Source organism: Excalfactoria chinensis, unplaced genomic scaffold, assembly GCF_039878825.1.
Source record: "Excalfactoria chinensis isolate bCotChi1 unplaced genomic scaffold, bCotChi1.hap2 Scaffold_85, whole genome shotgun sequence".
Classification (NCBI taxonomy): domain Eukaryota; kingdom Metazoa; phylum Chordata; class Aves; order Galliformes; family Phasianidae; genus Excalfactoria; species Excalfactoria chinensis.
In genome coordinates this window covers 1,459,575-1,484,585 of record NW_027315717.1, presented here as the reverse complement: position 1 = coordinate 1,484,585, position 25,011 = coordinate 1,459,575, and the positions used below count along the sequence as shown (strand labels likewise).

The 25,011-nt window shown below is 47.0% G+C and overlaps 1 protein-coding gene across 1 annotated transcript in view; it reads left to right on the top strand.

Moving 5' to 3' along the window:
* The first annotated feature begins 535 nt into the window (after nt 1-535).
* The window catches only part of LOC140265414 (olfactory receptor 14J1-like), a 31,672-nt gene continuing 7,196 nt past the window's right edge, over nt 536-25,011 (top strand). Inside the window, exon 1 of the mRNA XM_072361336.1 lies at nt 536-558. Coding sequence (XP_072217437.1) covers nt 536-558 — 23 coding nt within the window. The remainder of the gene's footprint in view (nt 559-25,011) is intronic.

Here is a 25,011-nt window from a genome sequence, read left to right as displayed (position 1 = left end):
AAGGTAGACAACATCCACCACTCTCCCCCCATCCACCCAGCCAGTGAAAGTGTCACAGATGGCTACCAAGTTGATTGAGCATGACCTCCCCTTTGTGAACCCATGCTGACTACTCCTGATAACCTCCTTTTCTCCCAGTTGTCTGGAGATGGCATCCAGTACCAGCTGTTCCATCACCTTTCCAGGGACAGAGATGAGGCTGCCTGGCCTGCAATTGCCCAGATCTTTCTTCTTTCTCTTTTTGAAGACCAGAGTGACATTGTCTGTTGTCCAGTCTTCAGGCACCTCCCCCATTCCCCAAGACCTCTCAAAGATGATAGCGAGTGGTTCAGCAATCACTTCTGCCAGCTCCCTCAGCACCCATGGATGCACCCCATCAGGTCCCACGGATTTATGAACATCAGTGTGGCCTAGTTGCTCACGGTCTACCTCTTTCCTGACTAAAGGCAAGTCTTCCATTCCCCAGAACCTCTCACTAAGCACCAGGGTCTGGGATTCCTGAGGGAGAGCTTTTTCACTGAAGACAGAAGCAAAGATGGACTTCAGTATCATCACAAGGTAGGGGACGGAACAGTGGGGGGGGTCCTACAACATCTCATCCCGAATCCTCGGTAACGCCTACAACATCTCCCCCTCCCCATGCTCAATATAGCTTTGCCCCTGTTCAGGCGCTGCCGAAATAGCTGCTTCAGGATTGGAATGTCCCACATGAAAAGCTCTATTGGATATGATACAGGAGAAGCTCAAAAGCCCTTTTGATTGGCAAAGTGTGGCCAGGGCAGTCCCATCGCCCACCCAAAAGGTGCTTTTGAAAGTAAATGGGAGTCATTAGGACTGGACTTAGCATCCAGCCTTTCTAGTAACTAGAACTGTGTGTCTCTTGCCTAGAGGTATTGCTTTGAAACTTGAGGTGTTATAGATAATCTTAGTAATGGTTTGACATATTGTGTGATATTCTGTGTTACCAATGCAGTCTCAAGAATTAGAATTTTAGGCATTATCCAGGTTGTTGTGTGCTTCTTCTATTTTAGTAAAAGATCAAATGCATATTAAACAGAATTTGATGTGATCAGCGCTAGAATCTATGGGAATAGCTCTTTTAGTATATTAGCTATGCTCGGTTATGATGTTATTAGTCTATTAATTAACTTCTACTGATTTGCAAAACAAAACCTGGAAAGGAATCCCAGGCAAAGAGATGACCCTGTCTCACAGAATGAATACCTCTCTTTTACCCTACTAATCAAAAGTTTTAAGATATGACCATGCATCATTTGAGGCCAAGGTGCACGCTAAGACAGCTAAATTTGATAGTTTAATTTGTTTTCCAAGCAGGTGTTCCACTTGGGCTCTGTATCACGCACTGGCCAAGAGGACATGGTGTACAACTGGAAGAAATCCTACAAGCCCTGAAAGCAGGAGAGAATCTGTGATGGGTGAGAGAGGAATGGTGCACTTTGAAGCAGGGGACGCCCTGCTGGCACTGCCTGTCGCATCCACCACCAACCCGGTTTGCTGTTTCTCAAGGGTCAGTAAGTAATAATGCCCCTAGTGACACTCTAGCACATCTGTCCTCTGATATTGGTTCTATTTGACATGCTACTTCATAAAGCTGCACAATCATTAATCATTATTATAATCATTATTAGCCCAAATACATGGTTATTAGCATCCTAAAAGCATTTGTTGCACAAATTTTAGTGGTCATTAAAAATCAATATAACAGAGTAGATGAATGTTGAAGAATTTTCCTAACTAGATACAGATTAACACAATGGGACCCTCATGGATTTATTTCCAGGTTGAAGAAACTTAGGTTGCAGAGCAAACATGTTTGTTCTTTTTAGTGGGCTTAACAGTAATGTTGTTATGCTGTGTTTGACTTGTTGCTTTTTTCACTTTTAGAGTACTGTCAGTTAAGGCCTTGACTGAGTTAAAATGGTTATGTTATTAATATAAGTAGCGTTGTTATTCTATAGGCAGTAGCTTGCTAATTAATAAAAATAAAAAATAAAAATAATAATAATAATAATAAAAAAAGGTGGTATTGTTGTAATACAAGAATAATTTTACAGAGCAGCAGCCATGGATCAAGATAAGCAGTTCAGAGAGCAGCAGCTGTGGAGCAGGATAAACAGCATGAGAACCAAGGACACCTCTAGGATGAGAATGAATGGCTTGCAGCTTTGGAGGGGGGTTTTAGGGTTGCTATTGCAGTAGCTTTCCTTCAATTACTCTGTGTGATTTTTGGAAGCCCTCGTCTGTCTGGTATAAAAGTATGGCTTTTCGGGCAATAAATGGACACAGCAATAATTAACCATATTGGTGTATGGCTGCTTTTCAGTGCCCGCTGACCTTTTATCTTCATGTTCGCCAACAGGTTGGCAAGTTGACAGACCTAGGTTGGTCTCTCCTACAGGACTGGGATAAAGTTGATATCCTGTGAAATGGTAACCTGGGTTCTCCTTGCTGTAATCATGGGGCTTATAGGTTGTATGGCCATTATTATTATCTGCTGTAAGTGTTCATAACTGTCTATCTAATCATTACAGGTCAAGCTGACTGGGAAACACCTTAAAGTTTGCAACTGGTCTAGAAGGGTATGAGCGTTATTAAGATTACAGCTAAAAGATGTTGTCAGCATTGTGTATTATGAAGAAACCACGGTTTTTGATCTAAATGTCAGAGTACCTGTGGTGTGAGTGAGACACAGCATGGCTCAGGGGTGAGTGTGGAGCCCCGATCCACAGTTTCTCCCTCTTGAGAGGGAAATGGCCGAAGACGGATGAAGTGAAAGACTCTGGTTGTCTGTCTACACATATGTACTTTCTGCTTATATGTAAGAAGACGTGAGTTTGTACTCTAGAGTTTAGGAAGAGGGTCCTGAGGAGAGGTGTATGTTCCAACCGTCAAATGAGTGTCAACCCATTTATGTAGTACTATGTACTGCTTGTGAGGAAGTGTGTGAGGGATGTGGTTCAATCACTGCTGCTTCTGTGGCAAAGTGTTTATAAGTTTATGGTTAAGGGAAAGTTGTATGGTATTAAGGGTGTTTATGGGAACTGAAGAACTGTATTGTTTCACAAACTGTTTTGATGATATAAGAACTTGTAATTGTTAGTGGCATATGGAAGTGTACTTGAGGGTATGTGGAAGTGTAAATGAAGGTACAAATAGTGGAATAGTGTACAGAGGATAAAAGGTTTAATAGAAAGTGAGTTTGTCTGCACTGACATGAGAGCAACCCTCCTCACCATTCCGCCTGCAAGCTGAGCAGAGCAGACTCTGTCCCCATGTATCAGGTACTGTTATTCTACTCACCAAATGGATGAGCTCACAGCAGAAGAGGCAGATCTTCCTCTCTGCTCCATCTGTGGCATACTCCAGAGTTCTAGGCATTGCAAAGCTATGGCACATCTATGTTCTTGCACTGATGACACCTTATTTTGCTCTGGGCTCTAATTTCAGTGGCATCTAAAAAAGCCTGGGGTCATGCCAGCTTACAAGAAGCAGGCAAATGTTGTCTCATTGAAAGGAAGAGCAAGAAAGATGACAGGGGCAATTATGGACCTGACAGTCTCACAACAGTGCTTGGTAAGATGATGGAGAAAGTGATGATGGGAGTGATGGAAAAACACCTGAAGAACAATTCTGTCATTGGTCACAGCCAACACAGCTTCCAGAGGGGAAGGTCCTGTTTAACTATCAGACTTGTTATGACAAGGTTAGCAAATTGGTTGATCAAGGGAAGCCAGCTGATATTATACTTGAGGATTTCAGTAGAGCTTTTGATACTATTTCTCACAACACCCTTCTGAGCAGAATGTCCTTCATACAGCTAGGCACAAACATAACGTGGTAGGTGAACAGTTGGTCAGTATGTCAGGCCCAAAGGACTGTAGTCACTGGGTTCCATCAGGCTGGTAGATGGTCACTATCAGGGTTCCCCAGGGCACCATTTTAGGGCCACTTCTCTTTCATGTTTTTGTGGATGACTTGCATGCAGGACTAGAAGATGTTCTGATCAAGTTTGCTGATGAGACCAGATGAGGAGGTGCTGTTGCCTCCACTGAGTGGGGAGAGATGTGGACAAGTCAGAGAAGTGGGTACCAGATGGTCCTAAGCACCAAGTGCATAAAGTATAACTAGAACAAGTGCCTGATTGTGCACCTGGGTAGGGGCAATCCTGGACATACACACTGACTGGATATGGGACACTAGAGAGGGGTCTGACTGAAAAGGATTGGGGGTCCTGGTCAGCATCAAATTGAACATGAGTCAGCAGTGTGCCCAGGCACCCAGGAAGCTCAGCGGTCAATTGGAGTGCATCAAGCAAGGCATTGCCAGCTGGGTGAGGGAAAGGATTGTCCCTGCCTGCTCTGCACTGCTGCTGCCTCACCTGGAGCACTGGGTGCACTTCTGGGCACTGAAGAGCATAAAAGACATCAAATTATGGGAGAGTGTGCAATGGATGTCACCAGAACTGAGAGATGTGAAGTTCAGAGTTTCATTGGGATTGACTGCTTGTTCAGACTGGGCCCTTCTCACATCCCACATCCTGTGATGAGACACAGGACACACATGGGACATGAACCTCACAGCATCCTTGCACCCCATGCAGAGCCTGGGATCTTCTGTCCCCATGTCTTTCTTTTAACATCATGCAGACCTCCAACCCACTATCCCAGGAAGGATCCTTAGTCAGCATGAGGTTCTCCCTGCCAAGGGCCTGGGAATCAGGGCTTGGCCTTTCTGCTTCATAAGAAAAATGCAGGGGTTTCTCAGCATCAGAGCCACTATGCCAGTGCCTTTGCCTGCCTGTAGTCATGGCTTCCAATTATCTGATCTAACAAGTCCCTTGGGAAGCTTGCTTGTTAGTGTCCCTCAGTGGGCCCATTAATACTCCAAGAAAGTTCACTGTTACTTCTGACTTTGTCTTGTTGAGCACTTTGTGCAAACTTCTCTCTGCACTGGAGGTTGATGGACTCAGCACCAAATGCACCCTGGGGCTCATTATCACCTGAAGAGCCTCCTGAGCCTTGTGCCTTCCTGTCGTCATCTTCTTCAGGTTTTCAGAACTTGTGCAGCAAAATGGAGGGGTACCTGGATAGATCTTAAAGAGGAAGAATCCAGCAGACATTTATTGTCTATTTATTTATAGTTGGGTATAAACAAGTCTTTAAAGCAGCACTGTGCCACTGGTATGAATCCAGGATGTCCACAATGAGTTCTATTTTGTTACTGTGTGGACAAATGTCCTCCTCTACCTCCCTACCCCATTTCTACTCACATTGGCCCCATGGGACTTGGTTCACTTTTCCTCACATCACTCTTCTCCTCTGATGTCACCCACTCAGTGTTAAACCTCCTTTGCTTCAACTCCCACTGGCTTTCCACAGATAACCAGCAGCACATGGAAAAGTTTTCTCTTTTATTTTGGACAACAAACAGAAGGAAAGGTGATGCAATTGAATGAACAGTAAAATACATTGAACAACTGCATGCCTTGTGCAAGCTGCGTCTGTTGAGGTTTGTCTTTCACAGGGAATATTTGTACTAGAAATGAGTTAGAGACAGATAGGATGGGATGGATAGAATCACAGTGAAGGAGTTGACAAAAGATTCCATCAGACTTTTGAGGAATGGAGAGAATTCCAGTAATCTCCCTGGGATGTATCAGCCAGGTAGTTGGGAGGTATCAACTTAAAACTGAACAGGAATCGCGAGTATTTCACCCATTCGGAAACGTTAACACATTCTTATTTATTTCTATCTTTGTCTTCAAATCTTTTTTTCACTTTTACTGACATTAATGAACATCATTTAGAATTCGTGAATTAAAAAAAGGAAAAGGAAAAGGAAAAGGAAAAGGAAAAGGAAAAGGAAAAGGAAAAGGAAAAGGAAAAGGAAAAGGAAAAGGAAAAGGAAAAGGAAAAGGAAAAGGAAAAGGAAAAGGAAAAGGAAAAGGAAAAGGAAAAGGAAAAGGAAAAGGAAAAGGAAAAGGAAAAGGAAAAGGAAAAGGAAAAAAAAGGAAAAAAGGGAAAGGGAAAGGGAAAGGGAAAGGGAAAGGGAAAGGGAAAGGGAAAGGGAAAGGGAAAGGGAAAGGGAAAGGGAAAGGGAAAGGGAAAGGGAAAGGGAAAGGGAAAGGGAAACGGAAAGAGAAAGGAAAAGAAAAAAGGAAAGGGAAGGGGAATGGGAAAGGGAAAAGGAAAGGGAAGGGGAATGGGAAAGGGAAAAGGAAAAAAATAAATAAATAAACAAATAAAAGATCCATTTGTGTCTCTCACATGGCCTGGTGCCTGTTTTGCCATCACATTCTCCACCAGCCCTCCCTTGCTGGTGAGTATGAGATTCAGTAGAGAACCTCAGAGTGCACTGGCACTGGCACCGCTGTCTGTGTCCCTGAACCTGAAGGCATCTGTGTTCTGCAAACACAATTCTGGAAAACATCGTAAAAACAGGAAAAGGAAAAAAAAGACACAAAATTCCCTCAAAGACTCATGTATGCAGCCAAAATGGAACAGGACTCATGAGATTTTCGCATCTTGAGTAGGGTTAACATATTTTCATTTTTATCTTTGTCTTCAATTCTTTGTCTCAGTTTTATTGACATTTATGATCATCTTCTAAGCTTACTGCCTCAAAATAAATCAATCAATAAATAAAAAAGATATCCAACTGCGTCTTCCACATGGCCCGATGCCCCTTTGACATTCACAGTTCCCACCAGCCCTTCCTTGCTGGTGAGTATGAGATCCAGCAGAGAACCTCTCCTCTTTGGTTCCTCCATGGCTTAGTCAACAAGCTGCCATCTGTGCTCTCCACGGATCTCCTGGATGGCACATGCCCTGCTGTGCTGTCCCTACAGCAGATACTGGAGTGAAAAAGGCCCCCAAATGGGACAAGGGCGAGAAAACATCAGGCTCCAATCTGTTTGCAGAGGGCATCTTCCACTTGCTCTCCCTGATGAGGAAGACAGGAACAGGCACTGTTGGTCTTCTCTGTTTGCCATTTCCATTAGCTCTGACCTGGCTGCTCTACCATGCCCAGGCAGAGCTCAGTGCACTCTCACAGAGGGCAGAAGCCTTTCCTTGTCTCCTCGCCCATCCATCCTAAAGACTCTGTATCTCCCTTGTGCTACACTGCAGTTGTGGAAGCCATTCAACTGTGTCCCTGTGGTCCAAACAAGAGCTCAGGCCTGCAGCTCTACCAAGATTTCTAGCTTATTGTGTGTTGGTGTTTGCATTAGTACTGAAGTAAACATCCTAATTGGAAAGCATCATTGGACATAGCCTGACTGGATTTCTCATCTATGGTATTAGTGTGCAGAAGGTGACACACAGGCATTAGACCGATCGTGGGCCTTGGAGGTGACGTAGCAGCACAGACACTCCTCAGGCATGGCTTTCCTGAAGGCTGATCTGCATTTGCAGCTGCATGTGAGTGTGATGAAAAAGAACTGACATGACACCGGGCTGTTTCTGATGCCATTCAGCTGAGAGTCCATAGAAAACCAAGGTTTTGTCTGTTGATGAATAAAGACTTAGGTTTGTATTGCCTTCAGCTCCAGATTATGAAGCAGATGGAGAAAGGAGAAAGATCTGGCTCTTCTTTTGTGAGCTCATCCATTTAGTCAGCTGAGTAACTCTGCAAGCTCCGTGGAGATGGGTGACAAAAGCACTTTCAGGTGCCCTAACTGCTGTGGTCTGTTGTCATTTAGGATGGTCAAGAATACCTCTGATCCCTCTCTGCCCAGCAGCCGATGTTCAGGAAGGAGGTGTCTATCTCAGGGATTTCCCACACAGTTTACAAGCACTGGCACACATCCAGGAGCAGCCCAGGCACGGTGGGCATCACCCAGTGTCTGTGTGAGAGCAACTGCCACCCTGCTGAAGGACCAAGGACTCAGAGCAGGAGCTCACATGCAGGCAACTCTTTGTGCACTTCTGAGCTGTACCAGAGGAATCCCAGCTGCTGTGGGTCTGTGGGGAGCTGAATCCCATTTCAGCCACAGGGTTTCCCTTTAGGGATGAGATGCCTGCAGTAACTCAGCTGGATCACTGCCCTGCAGAGGGGAAGTCCACCCATCTCTGTCCTTGCCTGTATGCCCATTTTGTTTCAGCAAAGAATCTCAGCTATCAGGTCTGGAATCAGTCACTGACCACTGGACACCTGGTATTTAATTCATCAGATTTCAAAGCACAGTAACGATACTGATGTTTTTCAGGAGCTGTTATCCAAGAAGATACAGGGACATCTCAGGGGAGACAAATGGGAAGGATAAACATGACATCCTTTGCTGCTGAGCTGGGTCAGGCTCCTGGGACACCGGGTGCTCATAAAAGTGGGAAGAGCTGCAGACAGACAGCTGTGCTCGGGAGCAGCTCTTGTGCACAGCACAGCCTGCAGGTGACAGAAGGAGAGGAGAGAAAGGGGAGAGAGCTTCCAGGATGTGTGAGCTGTGAGCAGGCTGTGAGCTCACACCTGCAGGAGCGTTGCTCCCAGACCATGACACGGTAAGTCTCACTGCAGACCTTGCAGTTGCTTCTCATGGAGGGTTAACTTAATGAGGGACATCCCACAGCAGATCTGGCTGCAGGCACTGCATGCTTCTTTACAGTGGAAAAAGCCTTAGATGAGGGCTTGCATGCTGCATTGTAAGAGCACAGCCCTGAGGGCTGCGTGTCCCAGCACGGCTGCAGGCTGTGCATGTGGGGCTGCAGGCGGGTGCCCAGGGCTGTCCTGCAGAGCAGGGTCCCTGCTGTGCCCCAGGGGCTGTGTGCCGGCTATGGGACTCTGCCGCCTGCCAGGCTCAGCACTCAGCCTGCCCGGGGAGCTGTCCAGGGTGCTGCGGGGAGACGTGTGGGGGGAAGGAGCCCCCCGGCAGGGCTTGTGCTGCCACAGCTGCTGCCTGGGGCAGGGGGATCACACCTCCACTGCACAACTGAATGTTTCTGAGTGTTCTTTTGAAGAGGAGAGCCAAGGCAGGGATTTTCATTTTCCTGTTCTCAGAGAAGGAAAGAGGATACCAGGCAGAAATCTAAAAGGGGCTGTCAAATTTAAACACAACTCTGAGAATCCCCAGTATTTCCTCAGTCCATCGGTTGTTTTGTGAACAGTGACAAAGAAAGTAGCTTCAGCCTCTCCTTTCTAAAAGGAAACAATCACTTTAATTTATCATTGCTTTCTGCAGACATTAATAGATGACTTGTCCTGCAAGCAGGAAGACTTCCCTAAGACATTTCAAAGTGCACTGAGGCTGGGGCTGGGGTCTTAAAGAACAGCTGCAGTAAAGAGGAAAATAGCCAGGAGGCTGGCATATGATTAGTAAATGAGAAAAAAGTAAGAGCTCCCTAATCTCCTACTCCTTAAGGGATGGTGGAACTCATGAAAATAAATAAAAGTTCTGGAGTTAAATGACCATTTTTCAAAGGGAAATGAGAACTTATATACTGCTGTTTATCTTGCTCCACAGCTGCTGCTCTGAACAGCTTTTCTTGTATTCCAATAATATACTAAAGCAGGAGGAGTGTCTCTGAGTATGGTCTGGACTTGTTATTATCTTCTGCACTCTGCACAGGACTCCAAGCCCAGGAACAGCAGATGCCCAACAGCAGCTCCATCAGCGAGTTCCTCCTGCTGCCGTTGGCAGACACGCGGCAGCTGCAGCTCCTGCACTTCTGGCTCTTGCTGGGCATCTACCTGGCTGCCCTCCTGGGCAACGGCCTCATCAGCACAGCCGTAGCCTGCGACCAGCGCCTGCACACCCCCATGTACTTCTTCCTGCTCAACCTGGCCCTCCTCGACCTGGGCTGCATCTCCACCACTCTCCCCAAAGCCATGGCCAACGCCCTCTGGGACACCAGGGCCATCTCCTATGCAGGATGTGCTGCACAGGTCTTCTTCTTCTTCTTCTTCATGTCAGCAGAGTATTCCCTTCTCACCATCATGTCGTATGACCGCTACGTTGCCATCTGCAAGCCCCTGCACTACGGGACCTTAATGGACAGCAGAGCTTGTGCCACCATGGCAGCAACTGCCTGGGGCGCTAGGCTTCTCTATTCCCTTCTGCACACTGCCAGTACGTTTTCACTGCCTCTCTGCCAAGGCAATGCTGTCAACCAGTTTTTCTGTGAAATCCCCCAGATCCTCAAGCTCTCCTGCTCAGGCTCCTACCTCAGGGAAGTTGTGCTTCTCATTTTTAGTGTCAGTTTAGTGTCAGTGTCCTATGTGCAGATCTTCATGGCCGTGCTGAGGATGCCCTCTGATCAGGGACGGCACAAGGCCTTCTCCACATGCCTCCCTCACCTGGCTGTGGTCTCCCTGTTTGTCATCACTGGCATTTTTGCCAACCTGAAGCCCCCCTCTCTCTCTTCCCCATCCATGGACCTGATGGTGGCACTTCTGTACTCTGTGGTACCTCCAGCAGTGAACCCCCTCATCTACAGCATGAGGAGCCAGGAAGTCAAGGATGCAGTCAGGAAAATGATGACAAAATGTGTTTCACAAATATTGAACTGCCCTTCTTTTAGAACTCATGCTTTTGACTGATGCAAACACTTTGTTTCTTTTTGTTTTGATCAATTTTTATAACTGTAATGTATTAAAACGTATTCTTTTATATATATATGTATAGGCATATATACTGTATATATATATATATACTGTATTGCTATTCACTATAACAACATTATTCAAATCAATTACTCTTTAGCTTGTACCTTTGTAGTGTAGACCAGACACACTGTTCATAATGAACCAGGCTCTCTGTGAACTTTAACAGAATAAAGGATGTGCAGTGACTCTGTCTGCCCTCATTCTTGTGAGACATTTCTGGAGGTGCTGGAGATGGATGTTCTAAGAAACCCACAGTCCAGCAGGAAGCACACGGCTGTTCATCAAGCTGTGCGGTGACTTCATCCTGCAACATCTGACGGGGCATCCCTGGGCTCCTGGCTGGGGTCTGTGCTTTCAGGTTCACGTCTGTCAGTGCCTCTGTGTGGTGGTGTTGTGATTTCTATTGTTGATATTCCACAACAGAACATCACGCAGAACAGTGGAAGTTAAAGAGTTAATGTCCTCTTTCTGTGTTACCACTGTTTGGGGCATTTTGGGTTCCCGGTTGGGGGTTGTGGGGTCGGCATCCCCAGGGGATGTGGCATGAAGAGGAAGCAGGGTGGGACTCCGGTGAAGGCTTTATGGCCACTGATGACTTTACGATCTTGACTCCCTAGAAGTTCGCAGCTAGGCCAGTTACCAAAGTGACACCAAGGAGATGAGAGGTAAAATGGCGATTTATTCAAGCAAACACACACTTATATAAACTATGCCTTTCAAATACGCCTACTACCTTGTACACGTCGCTGATCCTTCCAGAAATGGGGGAGGGCCTGCCACGTAACAGCCCGATATTCCCCGTATTTTGCCTAATACACAACATCTCCCCCTCCCCATGCTAAGAAAGCCTAACTTGTTACAATACTCAACACTATAAACCCACTAATACACCCAACTAATAAACCCCATTCATTCCTAATACCTAATCCCTAATTCTTACCCTAAAGCCTATCCTGCATCTTATGATATTCTATTTGTGTGAAAATAATCTTTTCAGCCAAACACTGTAAGCAACCTAGCAAGCAGTGAAATACACATGGCACACACAACACTAATGCAAAAAGCATAAGAAGCCCTACAACTAACATCTTAAGCAACTGCTTGAACCATGGTGCAATTTTATCAAACCAACTCTCCAACCAATCCCCAAAAGTATCATCCTGTATTCCAGTTTTTCCCATATGTTCTTTTAACCACTCCAATTTCTTATGTAAAGATTCACGGTGATCACTCAGATTAAAACAACACATCCCTTCAAAATCCTTGTACCCATGGTTCTGTGCTAGAAGCAAGAAATCAATCGCCACTCTATTTTGAAGCACGGCATGTCTAATGCTATCAACGTCCACGAGTAGTTCACTTAGCAGTGCGGAAGTCGCATTGGCCTGTCTTATGGACCAACAGGCTAGTCTTTCTATCTCCTTCAGTGCCTGCACTGCGGCAACTCCTGGGGTTAAAATGGATGCGAAGATTCGTGCAGTTGGTCCCCAAAGGCGAACTCCGTCACCGCAGTCTGGCTTCAGCGTATGGATGTTCTGCTTCTTCTGAGCTTTAGTCATGCCAACTGTACCCACTCAAAGGCACGTGGGGACAGGATGGTTAGTCTTCCCAGATAACAAGGTCCCTCCACAGCATTTGCTGGTACCCCTTGCCATGTCCGGTCACCACAAATCAAGAATATACCTGGCAGTAGTGCCTTTGCAGTGAAGTTGTTCCAGATATATCTCTCCGATCCCTGTCCCTTCGCCCTGTTTGTTTGGCCCAAGTAACCCACAAATTCCCAGGTTGTTGAATCAAATGAACACCCCCCACTGGTGACCAACACAGAGACAAAAGACACAACAGCATTAACATGGTAGTTCTTGTAGGCAGCAGGGATTGTTTCTCTGGGATCTTAGGTTTCTTTTTCTTCAGTATCCACAAGGAAGTTCTTCTGCGCTCCGTCAGTTCAGGATTCCTTGGGCGTCCGATCAAGAGGTCCTAGAAGAGGATACTCAGCTCTTGTTAATTCCCTGACAATTTCTTTTTCACCACCAACCTCTGGCTTAATTTTTCTTGATGGCACCCAACGTATATCTCCCGTGCCCTTACATTCTATCGCTGCACTCCGGACCGTACCCCAGCTGCTCTCTGACTCTGGCTGTCTCAGCTCCCCGCAGGGAAAAGCACGTGATGCCCTCACACTATCGTGGTTTGACTCCTGTTTTGGGTACTCTTCTCTCTCTTGTTTTGTTTGATTTGGTTACATTTAGTAAATTACCCTTCCTCCACAGATTGTTGCCACTGTGTTTTCTCTTTGTTAAAACTATCTGCTCACCCTCTGCCCTTTGCCCTCTCCCAGAGCTCAGGGCTAGCACATGCCAGGTCACAGCAAACCCCTTTGGTTTTTGGTTTTTGTTTGTTTGTTTGTTTTTGTTTTGTTTTGTTTTTTCAACTTTACTCCTTAATCTCTCCTTTATTCTTTTCCTGGTCCCTCCATCTTAAGAGCATCGCATAGAGGACTAAGGACCATTACGTTCCTTGAAACTTGCTGGTTTCTTTTTAAGCTCCTCATCTGACAGTGGCACTTCTCTACTCAGTGGCTCCTCCAACAGTTAACCCTATTGTCTACAGCATGAGAAACAGGGAGATCAAGCACGCTCTCAGCAGATTGTTGCAATAAGCACTATTCCAGCTTTCATAAATTGCACATCATTCCATTCCTGCTCTCGTTACACTGCCACAATGCACTGAGGACTTGAGTCCTCTCCTTTGTGCAGGCCTGAAGGTCTTGTGTGTCTGACAACAGTCCTATTGTCTCTACAGCAGCACTGCTGTGCTGCAGTCAGTAGCCGGCAATATGAACAGCTGTGTCAGAGCTGGTCTCCTTGCAGGCACTGCCATAACAAGAGGGCCTCTTCAGAGCAGGACCAGAGAACTGGAGGCCTCTTCCAAAGCTGGTGTAAGGAATATACCTCAGGAGCTGCTCCCTGAGATGACCTTGAGATTTTCTGGTGCTCTTCACTGCATGACCTGGACAGATTCAAGAGTTTCAAGGAGATCTGTAAGGGACTCAGGGCAGTGCAGTGGTTTAGAATTTTCTCGGTTAAAGCTATTTACTAAGACAGAGAAAAAGAAAAGGATAATAATTATGACCTATGCATGTATACATATATGATACATATAGTATATTTTCACATACATACCATATAGGCAGTTACAAACGTATGCATAGATACCAATAGATATGCATATCTGTTTACACATCCAGGACCTTTTGCAGGGGTTTTGACAGCCAAGGGGTTAACTGCAGGAGCTGGAGCAGCTGTTGGGCTGTTGCAGGAATTGGAGCAACTGCAGAGCTCACCGCCAGAGCTGGAATCACCACAGGAATCACCTTGGGGCAGATCTCTCAGGGACATTCTTGAATAACTGTTTAATCTGAGACATAACCTGAAACACATTAAGGACACATACCAGTGGGAGCATGCTGGTTTGAGCATCCCACAGATAGTCAAAATCCTCAGGAGCTAGAGCAACTAGCTCTGGAGCTCCAGGGAAAGAAGAAGTGAGAGGGAGGCTTTGGGACTGCTGGAAAGTGGACTGGATGATCTTGTAGGTCCTTTCCAACCTTGTGATTCTAGGATTCTATGGAAGTGTCCTCCCTTCTCACCTCCATAGCCAGGCTCCCTGAGGGCACAAAGTAAAGGGTGTCATTACTAATCATATCAACTATCATAGAATCATAGAATTACCCAGTTTGGAAGAGACCTTGAAGATCATCAAGTCCAACCACAGCCTAACCATAGTACCCTAACTCTAACAACCCTCTGCTAAGTCATATCTCTGAGCACCACATCCAAATGGCTCTTAAACACATCCAGAGACTACCACCTCCCTAGGGAGCCTATTCTAGTGTTTAACTATCCTTTCTGTAAAGAACTGTTTCTTAATGCCCAACCTAAACTTACCTTGGTGCAACTTGTGGCCATTTCCCCTCCTCCTGTAACTTGTCACTAGTGAGAAGAGACGTTACCCGCTCTCACTGTAAGAACCTTTCAGGTACTGGAAGGGAGCGATAAGGTCTCCCCTCAGCCTCCTCTTCCCCAGACTAAACAGCCCCAGCTTCCTCAGCCTCACCACATAGGGTTGATTTTCTAAGCCCTTCACAAGCCTCTTTGCCCTTCTCTGGACCTGCTTCATTACCTCTATGTCTTTTTTGTACTGAGGTGCCCAAAACTGGACACAGTACTCGAGGTGAGGCCTCACCAATGCCGAGTACAGGGGCAGGATGACTTCCTTAGTCCTGCTCACCACACCATTCCTGACCCAAGCCAGGATGCCATTGGCCCTCTTGGCCACCTGGGCACACTTCTGGCTCATATTCAGCTGACTGTCCATCATCACACCAAGGTCCCTTTCCAGCAGGCAGCTTTGCCAGACACACCTCCCCAAGCCTGTAGGGTTGCCTGGGGTTGTTGTGACCAAAATGCAGGACCCGACACTTGGCCCTGTTGAAACTCATGCCGTAAACCTTGGCCCATCGACTGAGTCTATGGTCCCTCTGTAGTGCCCTTCTCCCCTTAGGCAGATCAACACTCCCTCCCTAGTTGGTGTTGTCTGCGAACTTACTGAGGGTGCACACAATCCCCCCATCAAGATCACAGAATCACATAATTGTAGGGGTTGGAAGGGACCTCTAGAGATCATCGAGTCCAACCCCCCTGCCAAAGCAGCTCCGTACACCACGTCGCACAGGTAGGCGTCCAGGCGGGTCTTGAATATCTCCAGAGAAGGAGACTCCACTGCCTCCCTGGGCAGCCTGTTCCAGTGCTCTGTCACCCTCACCATAAAGAAGTTCTTGCACACCTTCATTTGGAACTTCCTATGCTGAAGTTTCAGCCCATTTCCCCTAGTCCGGTCCCCACGCACTACTGAAAAGAGACCAGCCTCTTCACTATGGTTCCCACACTTCAGGTATTTATAAACCTGAATCAAATCCCCTCTCAGCCTTTTTTTCTCAAGGCTAAACAGTCCCAGTTCCCTAAGTCTCTCTTCATAAGGGAGATGCCCCAGGCCCTTCACCATCTTTGTGGCCTTCCACTGGACTCTTTCCAAGAGATCCCTGTCTTTTTTGTACTGGGGAGCCCAGACCTGGACACAATATTCCAGATGAGGCCTCACCAGAGCAGAGAAGAGGGGGAGGATCACCTCCCTTGACCTACTGGCCATGCTCTTTTTCATGCATCCCAGAATGCCATTGGCCTTTTTTGGCTACAAGTGCACAGGCTGCCTCATGGCCAACCTGTCATTCACCAGGACGCCCAGATCCCTCTCATCAGAGCTCCTCTCCAGCAGGTCTTCCCGCAGCCTGTACTGGTGCATGCAATTATTTCTTCCTAGGTGCAAGACTCTACACTTGCTTTTGTTAAACCTCATCCGGTTTCTTACTGCCCATCTCTCCAGCCTGTCCAGGTCTTGCTGAATGGCAGCACAGCCTTCATGTGTGTCAGCCAATCGTCCCAAATTCGTGTCATCCTCAAACTTGCTGAGGGTGGTCACTATTCCCTCGTGAAGGTCGTTGATGAAGATGTTGAACAAGACCGGACCCAGCACAGACCCCTAAGGGACGCCGCTAGTTAAAAGCCTCCAGCCAGACACCGCACCACCAACGACAACCCTCTGCTCTCTGCCAGTCAGCCAGTTCTCAACTCACCTCACAGTTCACTCATCTATCCCACACTTCTTCAGCTTTGTTCAAAGGATGTCCTGGGAGACAGTATCAAATGTCTTGCTGAAATCAAGGTAGACAACATCCACCGCTCTCCCCCCATCCACCCAGCCAGTGAAAGTGTCACAGATGGCTACCAAGTTGATTGAGCATGACCTCCCCATTGTGAACCCATGCTGACTACTCCTGATATCCTCCTTTTCTCCCAGTTGTCTGGAGATGGCATCCAGTACCAGCTGTTCCATCACCTTTCCAGGGACAGAGGTGAGGCTGCCTGGCCTGCAATTGCCCAGATCTTTCTTCTTTCTCTTTTTGAAGACCAGAGTGACACTGGCTATCCTCCAGTCTTCAGGCACCTCCCCCATTCCCCAAGACCTCTCAAAGATGATAGCGAGTGGTTCAGCAATCACTTCTGCCAGCTCCCTCAGCACCCATGGATGCACCCCATCAGGTCCCACGGATTAATGAACATCAGTGTGGCCTAGTTGCTCACGGTCTACATTTTTCCTGACTAAAGAGAAGTCTTCCATTCCCCAGAACCTCTCACTAAGCACCAGGGACTGGGATTCCTGAGGGAGAGCTTTTTCACTGAAGACAGAATCAAAGATGGACTTCAGTATCATCACAAGGTAGGGGACGGAACAGTGGGGGGGGGTCCTACAACATCACATCCCGAATCCTCGGTAACGCCTACAACATCTCCCCCTCCCCATGCTCAATATAGTTTTGCCCCTGTTCAGGTGCCGCCGAAATAGCTGCTTCAGGCTTGGAATGTCCCACATGAAAAGCCCTATTGGATATGATACAGGAGAAGCTCAAAATCCCTTCTGATTGGCAAAGTGTGGCCAGGGCAGTCCCATCGCTCACCCAAAAGGTGCTTTTGAAAGTAAATGGGAGTCATTAGGACTGGACTTAGCATCCAGCCTTTCTAGTAACTAGAACTGTGTGTCTCTTGCCTAGAGGTATTGCTTTGAAACTTGAGGTGTTATAGATAATCTTAGTAATGGTTTGACATATTGTGTGATATTCTGTGTTACCAGTGCAGTCTCAAGAATTAGAATTTTAGGCATTATCCAGGTTGTTGTGTGCTTCTTCTATTTTAGTAAAAGATCAAATGCATATTAAACAGAATTTGATGTGATCAGCGCTAGAATCTATGGGAATAGCTCTTTTAGTATATTAGTAATGCTCGGTTATGATGTTATTAGTCTATTAATTAACTTCTACTGATTTGCAAAACAAAACCTGGAAAGGAATCCCAGGCAAAGAGATGACCCTGTCTCACAGAATGAATACCTCTCTTTTACCCTACTAATCAAAAGTTTTAAGATATGACCATGCATCATTTGAGGCCAAGGTGCACGCTAAGACAGCTAAATTTGATAGTTTAATTTGTTTTCCAAGCAGGTGTTCCACTTGGGCTCTGTATCACGCACTGGCCAAGAGGATATGGTGCACAACTGGAAGAAATCCTACAATACCTTAAAGCAGGAGAGAATCTGTGATGGGTGAGAGAGGAAAGGTGCACTTTGAAGCAGGGGACACCCTGCTGGCACTGCCTGTCGCATCCACCACCAACCCGGTTTGCTGTTTCTCAAGGGTCAATAAGTAATAATGCCCCTAGTGACACTCTAGCACATTTGTCCTCTGATATTGGTTCTATTTGACATGCTACTTCATAAAGCTGCACGATCATTAATCATTATTATAATCATTATTAGCCCAAATACATGGTTATTAGCATCCTAAAAGCATTTGTTGCACAAATTTTAGTGGTCAATAAAAATCAATATAACAGAGTAGATGAATGTTGAAGAATTTTCCTAACTAGATACAGATTAACACAATGGGACCCTCATGGATTTATTTCCAGGTTGAAGAAACTTAGGTTGCAGAGCAAACATGTTTGTTCTTTTTAGTGGGCTTAACAGTAATGTTGTTATGCTGTGTTTGACTTGTTGCTTTTTTCACTTTTAGAGTACTGTCAGTCAAGGCCTTGACTGAGTTAAAATGCTTATGTTAATAATATAAGTAGCGTTGTTATTCTATAGGCAGTAGCTTGCTAATTAATAAAAATAAATAAATAAATAAATAAATAAATAAATTAGGTGGAATTGTTGTAATACAAGAATAATTTTACAGAGCAGCAGCCATGGATCAAGATAAGCAGTTCACAGAGCAGCAGCTGTGGAGCAGGATAAACAGCATGAGAACCAAGGACGCCTCTAGGATGAGAATGAATGGCTTGCAGCTTTGAAGGGGGGTTTTAGGGTTGTTATTGCAGTAGCTTTCCTTCAATTAGTCTGTGTGATTTTTGGAAGCCCTTGTCTGTCTGGTATAAAAGTATGGCTTTTTGGTCAATAAATGGACACAGCAATAATTAACCATATTGGTGTATGGCTGCTTTTCAGTGCCCACTGACCTTTTATCTTCATGTTCGCCAACAGGTTGGCAAGTTGACAGACCTAGGTTGGTCTCTCCTACAGGACTGGGATAAAGTTGATATCTTGTGAAATGGTAACCTGGGTTCTCCTTGCTGTAATCATGGGGCTTATAGGTTGTATGGCCATTATTATTATCTGCTGTAAGTGTTCATAACTGTCTATCTAATCATTACAGGTCAAGCTGACTGGGAAACACCTTAAAGTTTGCAACTGGTCTAGAAGGGTATGAGCGTTATTAAGATTCCAGCTAAAAGATGTTGTCAGCATTGTGTATTATGAATAAACCATGGTTTTTGATCTAAATGTCAGAGTACCTGTGGTTTGAGTGAGACACAGCATGGCTCAGGGGTGAGTGTGGAGCCCCGATCCACAGTTCCTCCCTCTTGAGAGGGAAATGGCCGAAGATGGATGAAGTGAAAGACTCTGGTTGTCTGTCTACACATATGTACTTTCTGCTTATATGTAAGAAGACGTGAGTTTGTACTCTAGAGTTTAGGAAGAGGGTCCCAAGGAGAGGTGTATGTTCCAACCGTCAAATGAGTGTCAACCCATTTATGTAGTACTATGTACTGCTTGCGAGGAAGTGTGTGAGGGATGTGGTTCAATCACTGCTGCTTCTGTGGCAAAGTGTTTATAAGTTTATGGTTAAGGGAAAGTTGTATGGTATTAAGGGTGTTTATGGGAACTGAAGAGCTGTATTGTTTCACAAACTGTTTTGATGATATAAGAACGTGAAATTGTTAGTGGCATATGGAAGTGTACTTGAGGGTATGTGGAAGTGTAAATGAAGGTACAAATAGTGGAATAGTGTACAGAGGATAAAAGGTTTAATAGAAAGTGAGTTTGTCTGCACTGACATGAGAGCAACCCTCCTCACCATTCCGCCTGCAAGCTGAGCAGAGCAGAGACACTGTCCCCATGTATCAGGTACTGTTATTCTACTCACCAAATGGATGAGCTCACAGCAGAAGAGGCAGATCATAGTATCATAGTATTGTGCGAGTTGGAAGGGACCGCACCGCGCGCCCGCCGCCCCCCTGGCTCTGTGCAGGTGGTGCCACGATTGCACTCCACGCCTCCCAAGGCGGTATCACGCCGGTACCCTCCATCCCATAGGACGGTGCCATGGTTCCACTCCACGCCCTCCGGCGATCTCGATGGCGGCGGGCTATCCCGTCGCTGCCCACAGCCGCGCCGCCGCCCCCCCTGACCCAAAGCCGGCCCACCGGCCAAAACTTGCTGGACCGGGCTACTCTGCGGGCGGCACACTGAAAATGGCACCATACTTCCATCTACTTCCATTCCCCCCCCCAGACGGCGCCATGTTTGCGTCCCCCCCGGGTCTGGAACACGCCTACTTCCCCCCCCCGGGTCTGGAACACGCCTACTTCCCCAACCGCTCAAATTAGCCGCGCGCCCGCACTCCCCCCCCCAATGACAAAGGATATGGGGCTGAAGTGTCCACTTGGCGGTTGAGAGGGGGTGTGGCCGATTGGAATTCGCCATCTTTTAACTTTTTCTTCTCCGCTTCTCCCGGACCCCGTCCCATCTCTCCGCCGCCTCCCCAGACGGCTCTCCTGGGTCCTACCGTCCTCAGCCGCTTTTCCCGGCCGCCCTCCCGGCTGCTCCGGGTCAAACACAAGCCCAACTAACAAACACGATTCAACAAGTGCTCCAAGAGCACCCAGGATCACGGCCCAGGTCACAAGCTCGGCAGCTGCCTGACTCACTGCCTTAATACTCTGCTCCACGATTCCCGCTCCCGTTGCTCACTCAGGTTTCCTACCGCGGAATATCGCCGCCGCTCGCCACGCCCCCGCTCGCCACGCAGCGGATTCTTGCTCTGAAAAAGAAAGAAGAAAAAGGAAACAGGTCCCCCGTCGTCCCCCCGTTGAACCTGATAAGCTAAAAGCACCTCGTCGTCCCCCCGAGCTGGTTTTAGGGGTGCACAGCCGTCCCCTCTGTACACCCTATAGAGTAATGAAGAAGAAGTAAGAATAGAAGTAAAAATAGAAAAATGCCTAGGAATTTAGGGGTTCCTCACACGAGGCACCATATGTTGCCGTGACTCGGAAACCCCCAATTTCCCAGCTTCTTGCAAAACCTCTGCCAGAGCCAAAAGACCACCGTGACTCATCAAGAAACGTGGCAAAATGGCGTTTATTAGGAGTAATCAATACCTTATATACCTTACTACTTCGTCTATGCCCCCTAGGGCACATGTTTGAAATGCGCGCCAATGTAATTCACAGGGCTTGAGACGGAAGAGGCTGGATTACTATCACCGTCACATCCCGAAAAAGCCCCGCTACCGCCTATATGCTTGTACTACAAGGTTCAGCCTCGTTAGCATCTACAACAGTTAGCAAATTGGATGATCAAGGGAAGCCAGTTGAAAATGGATGAAATCCTTGAGGAATTCAGTAGAGCTTTTGATACTATTTCTCACCGCATCCTTCTAGACAGAATGTCCTGCATGCAGCTAGACAGAAACAGAACGTAGTGGGTGATCAGTTGGCCAACAGGTCAGGCCCAAAGGTTTACAGTCAATGGGATCCATCGGGCAGGTAGATGGTCACTATCTGGGTTCCCCAGGGCTCCATTTTAGGGCCACTTCTCTTTCATGTATTGGTGGATGACCTGCATGCAGGACTTGGAGATGTTCTGAGCAAATTTGCTGATTGGAGGTGCTGTTGTGTCCAGTGAGGGTGGAGAGGACTTGCAGAGAGATGTGGACAAGTCAGAGAAGTGGGTACCAGTTGTTCCTAAGCACCAAGTGCATAAAGCATAACAAGAACAAGTGCCTGATTGTGCACCTGGGTAGGAGCAACCCTGGACATACACACTGACTAGATATGGGACACTAGAGAGTGGTCTGACTGAAAAGGATTGGGGGTCCTGGTCAGCATCAAATTGAACGTGAGTCAGCAGTGTGCCCAGGCAGCCAGGAAGCTCAGCGGTCCATTGGAGTGCATCAAGCAAGGTATTACCAGGTGAGTGAGGGAAAGGATTGTCCCTGTCTGCTCTGCACTGCTGCAGCCTCACCTGGAGCACTGGGTGCTCTTCTGGGCACCACAGAACATAAAGGACATTAAACCAAGGTAGGGTGTGCAAAGGAAGGCACTGGAACTGAGAGAGCTGAAGTTCAGAGTTTCATTGGGATTGACTGCTTGTTCAGACTGGGCCCTTCTCACATCCCACAGCCTGCCATGAGACACAGGACAAACATAAGACATGAACCTCACAGTGTCCCTGCAGCCCATGCAGAGCCTGGGATCTTCTGTCCCATGTCTTTCATTTAAAATCATACTGACCTCCAACCCCCTGCCCCAGGAAGGATCTTTAGTCAGCATGAGGTTCTCTCTACCAAGGGTCTGGGGATCAGGGCTTGGCCTTTCTGCTTCATAAGAAAAAGCAGGGGTTTCTCAGCATCAGAGCCACCATGCCAGTGCCTTTGCCTGCCTGTAGTCATGGCTTCCAATTATCTGCTCTAACAAGTCCCTGGGGAAGCTTGCTTGTTAGTGTCCTCCTCAGTGGCCCATTAATACTCCAAGAAAGTTCACTGTTACTTCTGCCTTTGTCTTGTTGAGCACTCTGTGCAAACTTCTCTCTGCACTGGCGATTGACGGACTTGTCATCAAGTATCGCCTGGGGCCCATTATCACCTGAAGAGCCTCCTGAGCCCTGTGCCTTCCTGTCATCATCTTAAGGTATTCAGAACCTGTACAGCAAAATAGAGAGCAATATGGAGAGAGCTTAAAGTGGCCGAAGCCAGCAGTCGTTTATTGTTTATTTATTTATATTTGAGTTTAAACAAGTCATTAAAGCAGCACTGTGCAACTGGTATCAATCTGGAATGTTCCCAATGAGTTCTATTCTGTTACTGTGTGGGTAAATGTCCTCCTCAACCTCCCCACCCTATTTCTACTCACATTGGCCCCATGGGACTTGCATCTCTTTTTTTTCACATCAATCTTCTCCTCTGCATTCACCCGCTCAGTGTTAAAATTCATATGCACCAGCTCCAACTAGCTTTCCACAGAGAACCAGAGGCACATGGTCCATGAAAGAATTCCTTTTGGTTTTGGCCAACAAAAGCAGGAAAAGTGTTTCAATTGAATGAACACTAAAACACAGTGGTCAACTGCATGCCATGTCCAAGCTGCATCTATTGAGGTTTGTCTGTCACAGGGAATATTTGTACAAGAAATGAGTTAGACACAGTCATGATGCTGTTGACTTTCAGGAGCTGTTGGCCATCAGGACCCAGGGATATCTCAGGGGAGACGAGTGGGAAGGATGAAAATGTCATCCTATTCTGCTGGGCTGGGCTTCTGGGACTCAGGGAGATCATAAAAGTGGGCAGAGCTGCAGAGAGACAGCTGTGCCCAGGAGCAGCTCTTGTGCACAGCACAGCCTGCAGGTGACAGAAAGAGAGGAGAGAAAGGGGAGAGAGCTTGCAGGATGTGATCGGTCAGAGCGGGATGTGAGCTCAGTGCAGGAGCATTGCTCACAGATCACGACATGGTAAGTCTCACTGCAGACCTTGTAGATGCTATTCATAGAGGGTTAACTAAAATCGGGACTAAATGCGGATAGTTCTGAAGCAGAACTGGCTTCATGCACTGCATGTTTCTTTTCAGGGGAAAAAGACTTCTGTTTTAGCTGAGGGTTTCCATTCTGCAGTATGAAAGCACAGCCCTGAGGGCTGCGTGTCCCAGCACGGCTGCAGACTGTGCAGACGGGGCTGCATGCAGGTGCCCAGGGCTGTCCTGCAGCGAAGGGTCCCTGCTGTTCAGGGGATGATGTGTGGGTGGAAGGAGTTCCCCATCAGGGCTTCTGCTGCCACAGCTGCTGCCTAGGGCAGGGAGATCACAGCTCCACTGCACAACTGAATGTTTCTGAGTGTATTTTCCCGTCCTTGGAGTTGTTCAAGACCAGGTTGGATGGGGCTCTGGGCAACCTGATCTAGTAAAGGCGTATGTTTGGTGGCCCTGCTAGGCAGGGGGGTTGGAACTACATGATCCTTGAGGTCCCTTCCAACCCGGGTCATTCTGTGATTCTGTATTTTGCCAGAGGAGAGCCAAGGCATGGTTTTTACATTTCCTGTTCTGAGGGAAGTCAGAAAGGACTGGGGCAAAAATCTAAAGGGGATGTCTAATTTAACAAAGCTACGTTACTGCCAAATATTTCTGCAGTCAGTTGGTGTTTTTGTGGACAGTCAGAGAACAAGGTGAAAACACAGAATGTGCTTTCAGCCTCTCCTTTCTAAAAGGAAACAATCACTTTAATGTATCATTGCTTTCTGCAGACATTAATAGATGACTTCTCCTGCAAGGAGGGAGACATCCCTAAGACATTTCGAAGTGCACTGAGGCTGGGGCTGGGGTTATAAAGAACAGCTGCAGTAAAGAGGAAAATAGCCAGGAGGCTGGGATATGATTAGAATATGAGAAGTCAGAGCTCCGTAATATTCTACTCCTTAAGAGATGGTGAAACTCATGAAAATAAATAAAAGTTCTGGAGTTAAATGACCATTTTTCAAAGGGAAATGAGAACTTATATACTGCTGTTTATCTTGCTCCACAGCTGCTGCTCTGAACAGCTTTTCTTGTAATCCAATAATATACTAAAGCAGGAGGAGTGTCTCTGAGAATGGTCTGGACTTGTCATTATCTTCTGCACTCTGAACAGGACTCCAAGCCCAGGAACAGCAGATGCCCAACAGCAGCTCCATCAGCGAGTTCCTCCTGCTGCCGTTGGCAGACACGCGGCAGCTGCAGCTCCTGCACTTCTGGCTCTTGCTGGGCATCTACCTGGCTGCCCTCCTGGGCAACGGCCTCATCAGCACAGCCGTAGCCTGCGACCGCCGCCTGCACACCCCCATGTACTTCTTCCTGCTCAACCTGGCCCTCCTCGACCTGGGCTGCATCTCCACCACTCTCCCCAAAGCCATGGCCAATGCCCTCTGGGACACCAGGGCCATCTCCTACGCAGGATGTGCTGCACAGATTTTTTTCTTTGTCTTCTTCCTCTCAGCAGAGTTTTCCCTTCTCACCATCATGTCCTATGACCGCTACGTTGCCATCTGCAAGCCCCTGCACTACGGGACCTTGATGGACAGCAGAGCTTGTGCCACCATGGCAGCAGCTGCCTGGGGCGCTGGGCTTCTCTATTCCCTGCTGCACACTGCCAGTACGTTTTCACTGCCTCTCTGCCACGGCAATGTTGTCAACCAGT